This window comes from Rana temporaria, chromosome 4, assembly GCF_905171775.1.
Source record: "Rana temporaria chromosome 4, aRanTem1.1, whole genome shotgun sequence".
Lineage (NCBI taxonomy): Eukaryota > Metazoa > Chordata > Amphibia > Anura > Ranidae > Rana > Rana temporaria.
In genome coordinates, this window is record NC_053492.1 from 306,353,261 (window position 1) to 306,367,469 (window position 14,209).

At 43.0% G+C, this 14,209-nt stretch overlaps 1 protein-coding gene across 3 annotated transcripts in view; it reads right to left on the bottom strand.

Annotated features, from left to right (window-relative positions):
• Positions 1–14,209, bottom strand: part of PHACTR2 (phosphatase and actin regulator 2) — a 206,372-nt gene that overhangs the window by 66,335 nt on the left and 125,828 nt on the right. For all 3 annotated transcript variants that reach the window (XM_040350569.1, XM_040350568.1, XM_040350570.1), the window contains exons 2-3: positions 12,242–12,409; positions 1,469–1,549 (exon numbers count right to left, since the gene is read on the bottom strand). In XM_040350569.1, the coding sequence (XP_040206503.1) occupies positions 1,469–1,549; positions 12,242–12,409 (249 nt within the window). The remainder of the gene's footprint in view (positions 1–1,468; positions 1,550–12,241; positions 12,410–14,209) is intronic.

Genomic DNA, 14,209 nt, shown 5'->3' on the forward strand with positions numbered 1-14,209 from the left:
AAGGATTTATATAGCGCCAACACCTTTCACATCGCTTTATAAAGTAGAGGGGGTGGGGGGGTCAGTACAATTACAATACAGTAGGAATAGGAGGGCGCTGCTTATGTAGCTTACAGTCTGAATGGAGGGGGGGAGTTAGTACAAAAAGGTAATAGCTGTGGGGATGATCTGATGGAGGTGACTTAGGTGCCGTTCTTAGGTGGGGTGGGCTTCCCTGAAATTTGTTATCAGGGATTGCCTAAAGGCAGACAGGGTAGAGGCTGAGAAGACATACTGGGGCAGGGAGTTCCAGAGGATGCGAGAGGCTCTGGAGATGCAACAAGGGAGCTAGAGAGCATAGGGTCTTGGGAGCAAAGGAGAGGACAATTTGGGCGATATATGCAGATGAGGTTGTTGCTGTAACTTGGGCAGATTTTGTGGATGGCCTACATTATCAAAACATGGAGCATTAGCTCTGCTTCAAAATTAAAGCCTCATGTCAAGTCTGGAGGAGTTTGAAGCCTTTCAACACTTCCCATTCAAATCTATGGTTTGCCTTATGGTTGCGGCGCCTTAAAATGGAGTTTTAAAAATAATTATGCAGGAGGAGTATAATGTCCCACAATTTCCTGTAATGATAGAGGAGAGCATAGAGTGTCCTGCAGTCACTTTTTTCTATGCACTTCCTATTTGTGTTGCTTGAAGATGGCCGACATCAACTTCTGTGGGCAGGTGCATAAATCATGATACAGGGCATGAAAGTGCCCTTTAGACTATCTGAGAGACAATCCGATATACCTAATAGCGCCTGGATGCCCTTCCTCTGCTCAGCCAATTGCTCATACATCAGCATCATATGCAGGAGGCCAAACATTAGATAAAACATAGTAAAGGAATCCATGCTGCCTTCCCTGCTAATGGAGTAGGCACAGGAAACATTCACTATGACAAGCCACACCTCAAATATTTTATTTCCTGTAATGTCACTTCCCTTTAAAAAAGGGAAATAAATAGGCATATGAGGAGTGATTTTAACGCCTAAACGTGGATCAAAATCGTGCATAAGGAGTTTGGGAAGCTTCATTTATGCTTGTAAGATGCCAGTCTAACGCCTATAACAAAAGTGCATTTATGTTATAGGAGCGTTTATAAAGGAATTTCTGCCCCTTCTAAACGACTACTACTACGACTACTACTGCTGATTGGGCTGTTCGATGAAAGTAGCAGATTATTGTTATTCATATCAATTTAGATACCAAATGTATACAAAAAATACAAGATGATCAGACCTGCCAATGGACTTATCTCGCTGGTTCAAAATGACCAGTTTATTTTTATTTTTGGAAGCTGTAAGGTTCTTCTGAAATATTGCTTCCATTCTGAAACTACTGGATATTAAGATAGAAAGTAAAAAGCATTCATTCATGAGTAAATTGAGTTTTCAAGTATTATACTGTTGTATATAAATACCCCAGAATTAGAGTCTCACCGTGGTCTGCAATTTCCTTGAGAAATCCTCTTCGTATAAGCTCCTCTCGGCTTTGTCTCATGGAAATCTTGCGTTCTAACACTGAAAAAAAAAAAAGGAAAATAAACATTGCTTTATTAAAATGGAGGAAAAACTCCCAAGTCTCTTTAATTCTAAAGCATGAACAAAAAGCCATTATGCAATTTATGTTTGTTAGCAATAACAAACGTTAAAGAAAGTGACACTAAAAACAAAAAAAAAAAACGTTTTTCAAGTATGTATTCTTAGCACAGCCTCCTCCAAGTCTTCAAATCCTGCCGCTGTGATAGATTCCTGTTGGAAGTAGCTACATTCATTCTCCATGGTCTCATTGTATGTAGGAACGTAGCCACCCTTACTTGCTTTGTAGCATGCATACAGCAGTGTACATGGCTGAAACTTCTGTGCAATGCAGCTTCCAAAGAAATGTAAAAGAGTGAAAAGGAGAGGTTCGAGACTCGTGGTAGACGATACAAGGAGACAGAAAAACACTGCTTACACACGGCCGTTTTTTGTGATGAAGTAAAACAACTTCATCATAAAAAACGACGTTTCCCACACACCATCGTTTTTTGAAAATGCGCGGTTACGTACAACACATACGACGGCACTCTGTTCCATTCAAGCTCCCGTCTCATAACTTGCTTCTGAGCATGCGCGGCTTTAAAACTTTGTTTAAAACGTTGTTTTAGCCCACACACTATCATTTTTTATGACACAAAAACCGACATTTTGAAAAACGACATAAAAAAATTGAAGCATGTTTTTTTAGAAGACAAAAAACGATGTGAAGTCCACACATGATCATTTTAAATGACGTTTTTAAAAACGTTGTTTTATTTCATCACAAAAAACGACCGTGTGTACGCGGCATAAGACTTTACAATCCATTAAGGGATAAAATGCCCTGGCTTTAAAACCACTTCAACACGTAGAGCACCTCACGCTAACCATTAATTCTCTAACAGGAATTTTTTCAGTATCATTCCATAGTGGTTTAAAGCCCATGTCTCTTTGACCAATCTCTGATAAGCGGGGCAAAATCCATTAATGGAAATTAGGAGTGCCCTCTCTGCTTGCTTACACAATAAAGCTTTTTGATACATTACGGACTACATGATGTACAGCCTTGAGCATTAAAGCTGAATTACTTGCCATAAGTGAAAAGTTTCCTGTGTGCTGATGGCTGCTGGTTTTTTGTTGAAACCCAAAAGTTCTCTTCCCCAGATACCCCCCACAACAGTGATGCTCCGGTACTGTGAGGGTTAATATGGGCAACTGCCCCATGACAGGTACGCGTTAAGTACTGACTATGCCCCCCCTTTCCTTCCCTGTGTTCTGTTCACAAAGGCTGTACTGATGGTTCACACAATTAAAAGTGCTCTATAAATGGAAAGCGGGAGGATAAAGTCATCCTACAATCTCAGAATGCCTTTCATTGTGGGAACCAATAGTACTGCTTCTATAAATGGAGCACAGGGGCTGAAAGGGTGGGCATAGTCGGCACTTCTCAAGTGGCTGTCAAAAGGTGCACCCACTCACAATATCCCCTGGAGCACTGGAACATCACCACTGCAGGGGTATCCAGGGGTCAGAAGACTTAAACATTTTACCAAACACAACAGCCACCAGCACATAAGACACTTCATTCATGGTAAGTACCGTCCCCTGGTGTTTTTTTATTTTTCACTTAACTTTGGAGATTTGGGATGTCTAGAGAATATGACAGACTTTTGGTAAGGGGGATACCTCATAGCCTTAATAAATCAGCAATGCAAAGTGATCAAACTTAAAGTAGAACTAAGGTGTTTTTTTTTGTCATGTCACATTCTGTCCCACAGCCAAAACAGGAAGTTGGAGAAAATCCCTTCAAAGTGAGGGAATCTCTGGTTGTCACCAGGATCACAAGAACTAGCATGGGACAGCAGACGGGAAATAACCCTTAATACTTTAAAATAAATAAAAGACAGCAGTCAACTGTTGGATGTTAAAGGCCGAGGTTGTTTAATATTGGTTTCAAATTATTGTTATAAATAATTTCAACAAATTTCATAAATAAATAAGCATTCAAATAAGCCATAAAGCTAGCCTAGCCACTATGGCTCAGGCTGCCATACAAGTACCCAGCTTCAAACCAAAACCATAGCATAAGCTTAATAAATAATAATGACTTTATTTATAAATAACATAAATTAAATAAATATGATACATATATAGCTAGTCCCCCTTTGTTGCTGTAAAATCATTTTTTTTTTAATAATAAAAAACAAAGGTGACACTACCACATAATAAACAGCCGCAACAAAATAGTATAAAAAAAGGGGTGGGAGGGGGGGGAAAGAACACCACAGCTCCTAAGTCTTCTGAGGCGAATGAGCCTAAGCTATCGGAACCCCGGTTTAAATAGCCCAAAACCGGGCTGGTTACGACTAGTTCAAACTTAATTTTCTACCCCAGCACCTGAAAGGTCATCTGTAGGGCAATGAGCCCGCCAAATTCCCCACAGTGAAAAGGTCAACTGTAGGGCAAATGAGCCCGCCAAATTTCCCTGAGGGAGCATAAGGCTCCCCTGGGGAACCTGAAACTGTTAACCCGTTGCTTTCCCATGAGGAAAAGGGGGGTTATAAACTGCCTTCCCCCTTTTCCTGTCATTCCGGTGACAACCCAAAATTTGCGATTTGCTTTTACTTTAACCTTCATTGACAATGGTCACCTGCATAGAGGGTAAATCTCCATAACAAGGCACAGACAGCAATAAAAACTTGACAAAGGTTCCAATCCCTCTCCACTCTATTTAGAAAAAATGCTTTTAGTTATACTTTAAGGGCAATAACAAATCAGAATGTATTCTGTATGGATCCGACATTCACAAAAGTGTATACTAATTGATTGTTATGGGATAGAAAAATTAGTTCCTTTCACTTTTTATTAAACAAGAAAGCTGGTATCATAGAGCATCTTTCTCAAGCTAAAAAAAGAAGTTTGCTGATCATGGACAAGTGTTTGCATTGATTGGACAAACAGTTCTGAACGGTTACTGAAAGGGAAACAGAAGGAGTGAAGCATGGCATAACATGTGGCATCCTAATCTTTTTGGCAGTCCAACCCGATTAAAAGCCTATAAAAACTGTCTCCCTGGCTTACATTTTCACATTTGAATCTTATTTAACCACTTCCCGCCCGGCCTATGGCCGATTTACGTCCGGGAAGTGGTTATGAAATCCTGACAGGACGTTCATGCCGCGCGCGCCCGTGGGGGCGCGCATCGCGGCGATCGGTGATGCGGGGTGTCAGTCTGACACCCTGCATCTCCGATCTCGGTAAAGAGCCTCCGGCGGAGACTCTTTACCACGTGATCAGCCGTGTCCAACCACGGCTGATCACGATGTAAACAGGAAGAGCCGTTGATGGCTCTTCCTCACTCGCGTCTGAAAGACGCGAGTAGAGGATAGCCGATCGGCGGCTCTCCTGACAGGGGGGGTTCGCGCTGATTGTTTATCAGCGCAGCCCCCCCTCGGATCGCCACATGGACCACCAGGGATGCCCACCCTGGAGCACCAGGGTGGGCAAAAAAAAAAAAAAAAAGCCAGAAAAAAAAAAAAAAAAGTCTAAAAAATAAATAAAAAAAAAAGCATAAAGAAAAAAGATGCCAGTCAGTGCCCACAAATGGGCACTGACTGGCAACAATCAGTGCTGCTACCCCAGTGTCCATCAGCGCCACCCCAGTGTCCATCAGCGCCACCCCAGTGTCCATCAGCGCCACCCCAGTGTCCATCAGTGCCACCCCACAGTGCCCATCCATGCCCAGTGCCCACCTAGCAGTGCCCATCTGTGCCACCCATAAGTATCCATCAGTGCCGCCCATGAGTGCCCATCTGTGCCGCCTATGAGTGCCCAGTGCCGCCCATGAGTGCCGCCTATGTGTGCCCATCAGTGCCGCCTATGTGTGCCCATCAGTGCCGCCTATGTGTGCCCATCAGTGCCGCATACCAGCGCCGCCAATCAGTGCCACCTCATCTGTGCCCGTCAGTACTACCTCATCGATGTCCATCAGTGCCATCTCATCGGTGCCCATTAGTGCCGCCATATCAGTGCCCGTAATTGAAAGAGAAAACTTATTTACAAAAAAATTAACAGAAAAAAATAAAAACGTAATTTTTTTTCCAAATTTTCAGCCTTTTTTTAGTTGTTGCGCAAAAAAAAAAAAAAAATCGCAGAGGTGATCAAATACCACCAAAAGAAAGCTCTATTTGTGGGGAAAAAAGGACGCCAATTTTGTTTGGGTACAGTGTAGCATGACCGCGCAATTGCCATTCAAAGTGCGACAGTGCTGAAAGCTGAAAATTGGCTTGGGCGGGAAGCTGCGTAAGTACCTGGTATGGAAGTGGTTTAAGCAAAAAATGCCACAGCTAAAAAATTGCAAGGAGATGGATTATTATTATTTTCTTTTGGTAAACCCAACAGGCAAATTTTCTTTTGCCAATAAAAATAATAATAATAATAATAATTTGTCCCAAGCAAATTTTAGTTGCCATGTGGAGGACACTGGTGTTACATCAACAGTGGCCATTCAAGTGCTAATGAGGAACAACAGAGAATATATAAGAGGCAAGGGGAGATGGGTGTCATTGTTGCAGATAGCTGTGACTGGAGTCTGGACCTGTTCATCATCGGAGAAGGGCACAGTAGAAGGAAAATGTGCCACAGTGGCCAAGTATGCTACTTGTACTTGCCCATTGTGGCAAACGCTGTGGAATTTAGTTCCCCTATAAATCTGGGACCATTGGGGATTTTATAGGATTACTTCGTTTTATATAGGAAAAAAAAAAAAACATATGAAATTGTGGTTCATGCTGAACCGGCTTAGGTCCGATCCGTGTATGGCCAGCTTTATTTAAGCCGTTTGTGGGCTGCAAACCACAATTTCACACCTTACTTAAATTCCTTAAGGTATGTACTAAGGCTTTACCCGCCAATATTAGCTTATCGCCCATTCCAGATACAAGGTACACCCGAATGTTAACAGATCTAGGATACACATGTTTCATTCATAATTGTAAATACACAAAATAGCAACTATAAGGTTTTTTCTACAGGTTGAGGATAGCTGGAGATATTCGAATACACTTACAGAACACCGAGACAAAGACAATACACCTATACTGTATAAAACAAGTAGAACCCTTCCAGCGTCTTGCTATATGCAATAAACTACGGACTGTCTGCTTTGGGATGTTGAAGCTGTAGACATAAAAACACTGGTTAAAGCAGTATTCAACACTGAAAACAAAACTGTATTAAATTGAAGCTCACCAAGTCTTAGATGTGGGGGCTGCATTTGTTTTCTTTTCACCTGGTGATCCAGCTTGTAAGTCTGTTTTTTCTTTACTTTCTTTAACAGACCATGTTGTCCAGACAATGTAACAGTTAGAGCAGTGGTCATCAACCCTGTCCTCAGGGCCCACTAAGGCCCCTTTCACATGTACAGATCCCGTGAGGATCCGTACATGTCTTATCTGTTTGCTCAGCGGGGATCGCTCCGTTGATCCCCGCTGAGCCGGAAGATGACAGGGCGGTTCCCGCACACTGTGCAGGGACCGCCCTGTCAGATCTCCGCTCTCCCCTATTGGGGGGGAATCGTCTGAACACGGACCATCTGTCCTTGTTCACCCGATACACTCTGCAGATGGATGGAAAAATAGGATTTTCCTCCGTCTGCAAAATCTGAGCATTGCAGACACCGATGAGATCGGGTGTCGGCGGATGTTCATCGGGATTAATGTATGTCCCTTTTTAATCCGTAAACAGATGGATGAAAAAGCGGACATACGGTCCGCATGTGTGAAAGGGGCCTAACAGGCCAGGTTTGCAAGATAACTGAAATACATCACAGGTGATATCATTTGCTGCTCAGTGATTGCAGTATTCTAGTCTGCATCTCCCCAAGGTAATACATAAAACCTGGCCTGTTAGTGGGCCCTGAGGACAGGGTTGATGACCACAAGCCATTTACCCCCGCTGAGGTGCTTTACGGCTTTTACTAATTTATGTTAAACATTTATTATCCTTAATTGAAAAAAAAAAACGGCTTATAAAAAGTGTAAAGCAGGCCATTCACAGTGTACATTTCTTCCCTGCAACCACCAATTGCAGGAAAGAAACTTGCTTGATTCCCCTATCAACAGACAGTCTTGATCCCTCCTGCCGAGTCACTGAAAACAGTGATTATTGCTAGCGACTATACCAGCCGCCAGCGATCTCATGCAAGATTTAGTACGCTGGTTGTACCCAAGTTGATCGATCAGCTTGGTACATTCAGCCTGCCCATACATGATTCGAACCATCTATCGCTGGTGTTAACTGAAGTTCAGCTTCATTTAGTCAAGTTCATGTAAATCTGCTAGTCTAACACTCCCCTCTATTTTAGACTGACAACGCTGCTGTCCAAAGGTGTCTGCTTTACTACTTCATCCAAAATGCAGACACCATTAGGCCTCATGCACACAGAACATTTTTCAAACTGTTCTAGAGGCCCTTTCTCCAGGCAGCAGCATTTTGGAAGAAAAAAAAACGCCTGATGCTTGTAAAGATATACATTCAGTGCGACTGTAGCTATTTTTCAGTGTGGGTGAGCTTGGGTTGTTGGAATGCCGTTCACCTGAGCATGGCCATCAAGTCATCTGGACCACTCACTCCAGTAATGGCCCAACTGTAAGTTCTTAAGGTGATTCTCATCTCATCCTCTAGTGATTCTATTCAATAGTCTATCTGGGGTTGAATAATGGACCCAGATATACCACATTTTATGGTGTTTATCCCAATTGTCTCTCTCCCTGCTCCACATCTCCTTCCATTAGCATGATAACATCGAGGATGGTAATCCACCTAGCCGCCCAGTTTTTTAAATCTATATCCATCTTAGCTAAACCTCTAATCAAGGGGTAACACTATCATGTTTTTTTTTCAACCTTATATATATCCCAAGAGTTCGTTACTTTTGCAAAGGAAGATTCAAGTATAAGGGGGGTAAAACAGGGGGGGGGGGGGGGGGGGGAGTACCATCATTTACATAAGATATTGAAACACATATCTCTTCTCTCTGCCAGCTTTTCTAATTTCGAGCATCTTGACATCTGTTTATAGCTGTACACTGATCTGTGCACTGCAATTCATTATGTATACTGACAATGTAAGCTCATAATGGCCTGGGATTAGCTGGGCAATACAGAATTACTGGAAATGGCCTGTTCTGGGCGAATGGAACACGATCTGTACTTTAACCCATATAGACCATTAAGTAGTTAATGCATTGCCAGAAAGTATTATAGGAAAAACAAGATGTGTTACAGGATATGCACAGGCAAAAACTCACTTCGTATGTATGTATGTATGTATGTATGTATGTATGTATGTATATATATATATATATATATACACACACACACACACACACACACACACACACAGTCTATCACGCCACTTGTTTAGAAGATCTTGGTGTAAAACTTAGAACAGCTTATAAAAGAAATGAAAACATGCATTCTTTATTCACCTTGTGTTTCTATGATGTATGTGTTACTAACTGTATGGTACTTTTGTAAATGCTATGAGAAAAAAAAACCTTCAGCAGTGGCTCTTCTCAATTTCACTTAAGACTTCCTGTTATGATAGCACCGCATTTTTTTAAATGTTCTCACCCGACTTTATTATTACAACTTGTACACATTTTAAATGATAAAAAAACTTGCTAGCAACAATGTGTATATTGTGCCCCTCCCTTACCCCTTTAGTTAGTAATTTACCTCCACTGCCAGTGGTTTTAAAGGCTATTTGGGGGTATTTAACTGTGTGGATTACAGGTGGAAATCAACCTCCAGTATACCTACAATAGAAACTCAATCGCGTTGTACCAAAGTTACGGTGTCCGAGCTGAAAAAGTCGGATCAAATGCGAAAAAAAAGGCATTGTACATCATGGCATCCACATGCATGGGTACGCACCAACTCCTTATGATCACAAGACTAATTTTACCAACTTATCTGCCTTGCATGCTGGCATTCTGCTCTCGCTCTCCATGGAAAACCCCCCTCCTGTGCTCCCTCCCAGAAGTTGCAGGAGTAGATCCAAGAAGACCACTCGAAAGGACCCATTGGCAGGTTAAAGAGGAGCTAGTGTGGATGTCTACAAGACAGGATCTCCATGGATAGTAACAGGGAGATTGAATTGACAGTATGCAAAGCCAAGAAGTGGGTTAAGTAGTCTTACATAAGCACTACATTACCAGCCTACGTGTGTGGTCATAAGGAGCTGGTGAGCACAGCTTTATTTAGATCTGATATTGAGTTGTAAATCTGAGCTGCTCTTAACAGTACGTGTTTTTGATGTGAAGGAGAAACACAGAACCTAACTGAAGCAGAAAAGTGAAATTTTCAGTACAAATAATCTAAACCAATGTTTAAAGCTGAACTCCATGAATTACCCGTATTGCATAATTATATTGGTTCAGGTTGGCACTATGGAAGTATGCATATCTTATACCTGATGAGCCACTGGGGAAGCTAAAAATCACTTTAGTTGGCACCACACAATGATAGCCACAATCTTCTTGGCCCCGCTCAAAATCTTGTGCCAGTGGCTTTACCCTCTATGTGCCGATCAGAGACACATGCTCAGTCCGAACTGATGCTATTCATAGAATGCCTTGTACTTTTTTCAGTGAAGGCTCGGATTGGACAAGAGGCGGCGATGTCCCAATCCCCCCCTTGTCCCATCAGAGAACACTTTGCACAAGGCATTCTATGAATGAGGGCAGTGCCAAGTGAGTGAGCCCCTCTGGTCAGTGTGCATAGGCCAAGCCAATCGCCAAGAGCCCAAGCAGAACCCAAAAGATTGCGGCCATCACTGTAGAAGTGTTGACTACTACAGTTATTTTCAGCTTCCTCAGTGGCCCACCAGGTATGAGATATGTATATGTACATTGTGCCAAGATGGACCAATGTAAGCATGCAATACTGATAATTCCTGGAATTTACCCTGAAGGAAGAAACAATGTAAAATTCACATGGAGAAGAATGGTTGTGGCTGAGGTCACACAGATTCCTTGTCAAGGTTTTTATAAAAACCTGAACCTGAGTTTGCAGAAGAAAGGGATCATATATAAAAAGGCCCTTCATTTATAATGTTATTTTACGTCAGGCTCCACATGTCCACAATGGGAATGGAACACAGATATTGCCAATCATTAAACCCTGGGAGGAATGAGGCTGTAAGGGCCCTTTCACACGGGCGGACAAACGGTCCGTTTTTTACAAGTCCGTTTACAGACTTGTAATGCTTCCCTATGGGATTGCAGACGTTAGCGGATTGAGCATCCGCTAACGTCCGCAAACATCTGCCTCCGCAAAGATCCGCTTTTTCAGACGGAAGAAAACCCTATTTTTCTTCCGTCTGGCGGAACGGATCGGATGAATACGGACACACGGTCTGTATTCATCCGATTCCCCATAGGGGAGAGCGGAGGAAAGACAGGGCGGTCTCTGCACAGTGTGCGGGGACCGCCCTGTCCGCCGAAGGATCAGCGGGGATTTACGGATGATCCCCGCTGAGCAGACGGACACACACGGGGCGGATCAATACGGATCCGCTCCGTGTGAAAGAGCCCTAAGTTACACAGGGAAGATCTATTCTTGCTGTGTGGAGCAAATCCTTCAATGTAAGCGTGAACATGTATTCAAAGTGTACTGGATTAAACATTATTACCAAAAGAAACTCTGTGTGGTAAATACAAAGTGGGATCAGAATATAAACAATGTTGTTTAAAGCGGGAGTTCACCCATTTATAAAAAAAAATTTTTTCTCCCCTTAGCTTCATGCTCGTTCGGTCTAGGGGAATCGGCTATTTGTATTAAAATATGAGCAGTACTTACCCGTTTTCGAGCTGCATCTTCTTCCGTCGCTTCCAGGTATGGGTCTTCGGGAGCGGGCGTTCCTTCTTGATTGACAGTCTTCCGAGAGGCTTCCGACGGTCGCATCCATCTCGTTACTCGTAGCCGAAAGAAGCCGAACGTCGGTGCGGCTCTATACTGCGCCTGCGCACCGGCGTTCGGCTTCTTTCGGAAAATCGTGACGCGATGGATGCGACCGTCGGAAGCCTCTCGGAAGACTGTCAATCAAGAAGGAACGCCCATTCCCGCAGCCCATACCCGGAAGCGACGGAGAGGATGCATCTCGTAAACGGGTAAGTACTGCACATATTTTAAAACAAATAGCCGATTCCCCTAGTAAAAACGAGCAGGAATCTAAGGGGGAAAAGTGCCCTCTAAGGGTGAACCCCCGCTTTAAGAGCCGGTTCACACAGGGGCAACTCATCAGGCGACTCAGCCACCTGACAAGTCGCCCTCCGCTCTATTTAATTCCGACTTAGAAAAAGGTTCTTGTACGACTTTGGGGGCGACTCGGGATGATTTGCATTGACTTTAATACAGAAGTCATTTTGCAAGTCGCCTCTGAAGTCGTCTTGAGATGGCCTTGCCGAGTCGCCCCCAAAGTCGTGTGAATCGGCTCTTAGTGTCCAATGTCTTCCATCTCCTCCCTTTAATGCTGAACAAACACCCTTTCTGCAAGGACTATTCAAATTTAACAAGATTTTCTATTTATGCAACAAACTACCAGCAATTTGGAAAGTAAAAAATATAATTAGTAAAACGTTTGGATATATACATAGGACGTATAATGTTTATCTGTGTGTGGACCCACCTGCTGATGTCTCTCGGAATTTCTCACTGGCCTTCTTCTTTCTCCATTTCCAGGGCTTGAAGATCTTGCCTATGGAGGAAAGCCTTCCTTTCCTCTTCAAGGGAGGTGATTGATTGCCTGAGTTTGGTGCATCACAGTTTGCAATGGAAGCTTTGTCCAACCCATCAACTGTTGAAGAAAAAAAAGTTAATTGAATATAATTTATTTTTCATCTTTTTGCTATATACTTGCGAAATGAAATTACTATAGGTCTAAAGTAATCTGCATGGAACATTCTCTACTTTTTAGTGACTGTTCTTACAACTTTTGCTTATATTATTACACTGTTAACCCATCTTCTTTGATGATGTCTGGAACATATACATTTAGTTTCACCTGCAGCATCCCTAGGCTAGATTCACACCTATGGATTGAGGTAACACATTAATACACTATACTGAACATGCACTAGTACGTCAAGGTAGTACAAATTTTTACTGGCACCCCCATACACTAAGGAAAACACACAACGTGTTGCAGCGTACCACTACACATGGTAACACACTACCTGTGCTGTGGTGTGCTGCATTGCTATAAACTGAGTCTGTACATGATCATCCCAATAGATTAGTAGGCAATGTAATTGAATAGGAAGCTCTAACACAACATGGCTTGTATTACCGTGTATACTCGAGTATGAGCCAAATTTTTTAGCACATTTTGTTGGTGCTAAAAATGCCCTCCTCGGCTTATACTCGAGTCACCTTTTTGCGCCTGATCTCCCGGACTTTGGGGACCCGGTACCAAAGTCGGGTACCCCTTCCATAGACTCCCATGTTAAACGGTAATTTCTTTGGTAACTTTGGGGATCCGGTACCGGACGGCCATAGGTCCCCTGGACCCAACACACATGTAGCCCCAGTTCTCCTCTACAAGTGTGCAAAGTTTGCTGTCTGGTGGACCTACGGCCCGGGAGCACCGATTTTTCAAAGCCGGGCACCCCTTCTACATACTCCCATGTTAAACGTAAGTCTAGTCATGGACACAGTTAGGCATGGGCACAGTGAGGCATGGACACAGTGAGGCATGGACACAGTGAGGCATGGGCACAGTGAGGCATGGACACAGTGAGGCATGGACACAGTGAGGCATGGACACAGTGAGGCATGGACACAGTGAGGCATGGACACAGTGAGGCATGGACACAGGGAGGCATGGACACAGGGAGGCATGGACACAGGGAGGCATGGACACAGGGAGGCATGGACACAGGGAGGCATGGACACACTGCAAAGCTTGATGCCTGAGGTTTATGTAACAATGTGGAAATTCCCATTCACTTCCTGTCCTACAAATTCAACAGGAATTTGAGGAAAATCACCCAAAATAGAAGTTCAAACTTCAGACAACTAAGCCCAAAAGAGGTGTCTACAATGAAGGATCTCAGCTGACCTTTTGTTCTGGGGACAGCTCTAAAATGTTTGTTTTCTTCTTTTTTTTTCTCTCAGGGACAATGATCACCATTACAAATCGTGAAGGTCAATCTCCCCAGGGAGAAAGGGAGATTAGACAAAACATGGCAATAAAAACAATTTAAAAAAAATTGCCAGAGTGTCTCCCTTCCTCACTTCCCAAATCTAAAAAGAACGCTTTTTTTTCCCCTGTTGGATACACCTTGACAAGAGTTGGAAAGAAAAAATAATAAAGAGAGAACACCAAATAAATAAAAGAATCTACAAAGGGGTCTCTTTAAAATGTGCACACAGAAAGCAATGAAAACCTGATTCTGAGGCCAGCCATAGACCGAGCAATTTTCCTTCCTGCAACCACGGGTTGCAGGAAAGAACAAGATGCGAAAACAAGAACCATGGGTTTGCGTCCTTGTCAGGAGAACAGTGATTATTGCTAGTGGCTATAAGAGCAATAATCACATGTAAACTCCAACAGACTGATTGCACTCAAGTTGATGATCAATTGCTCAACATTTGA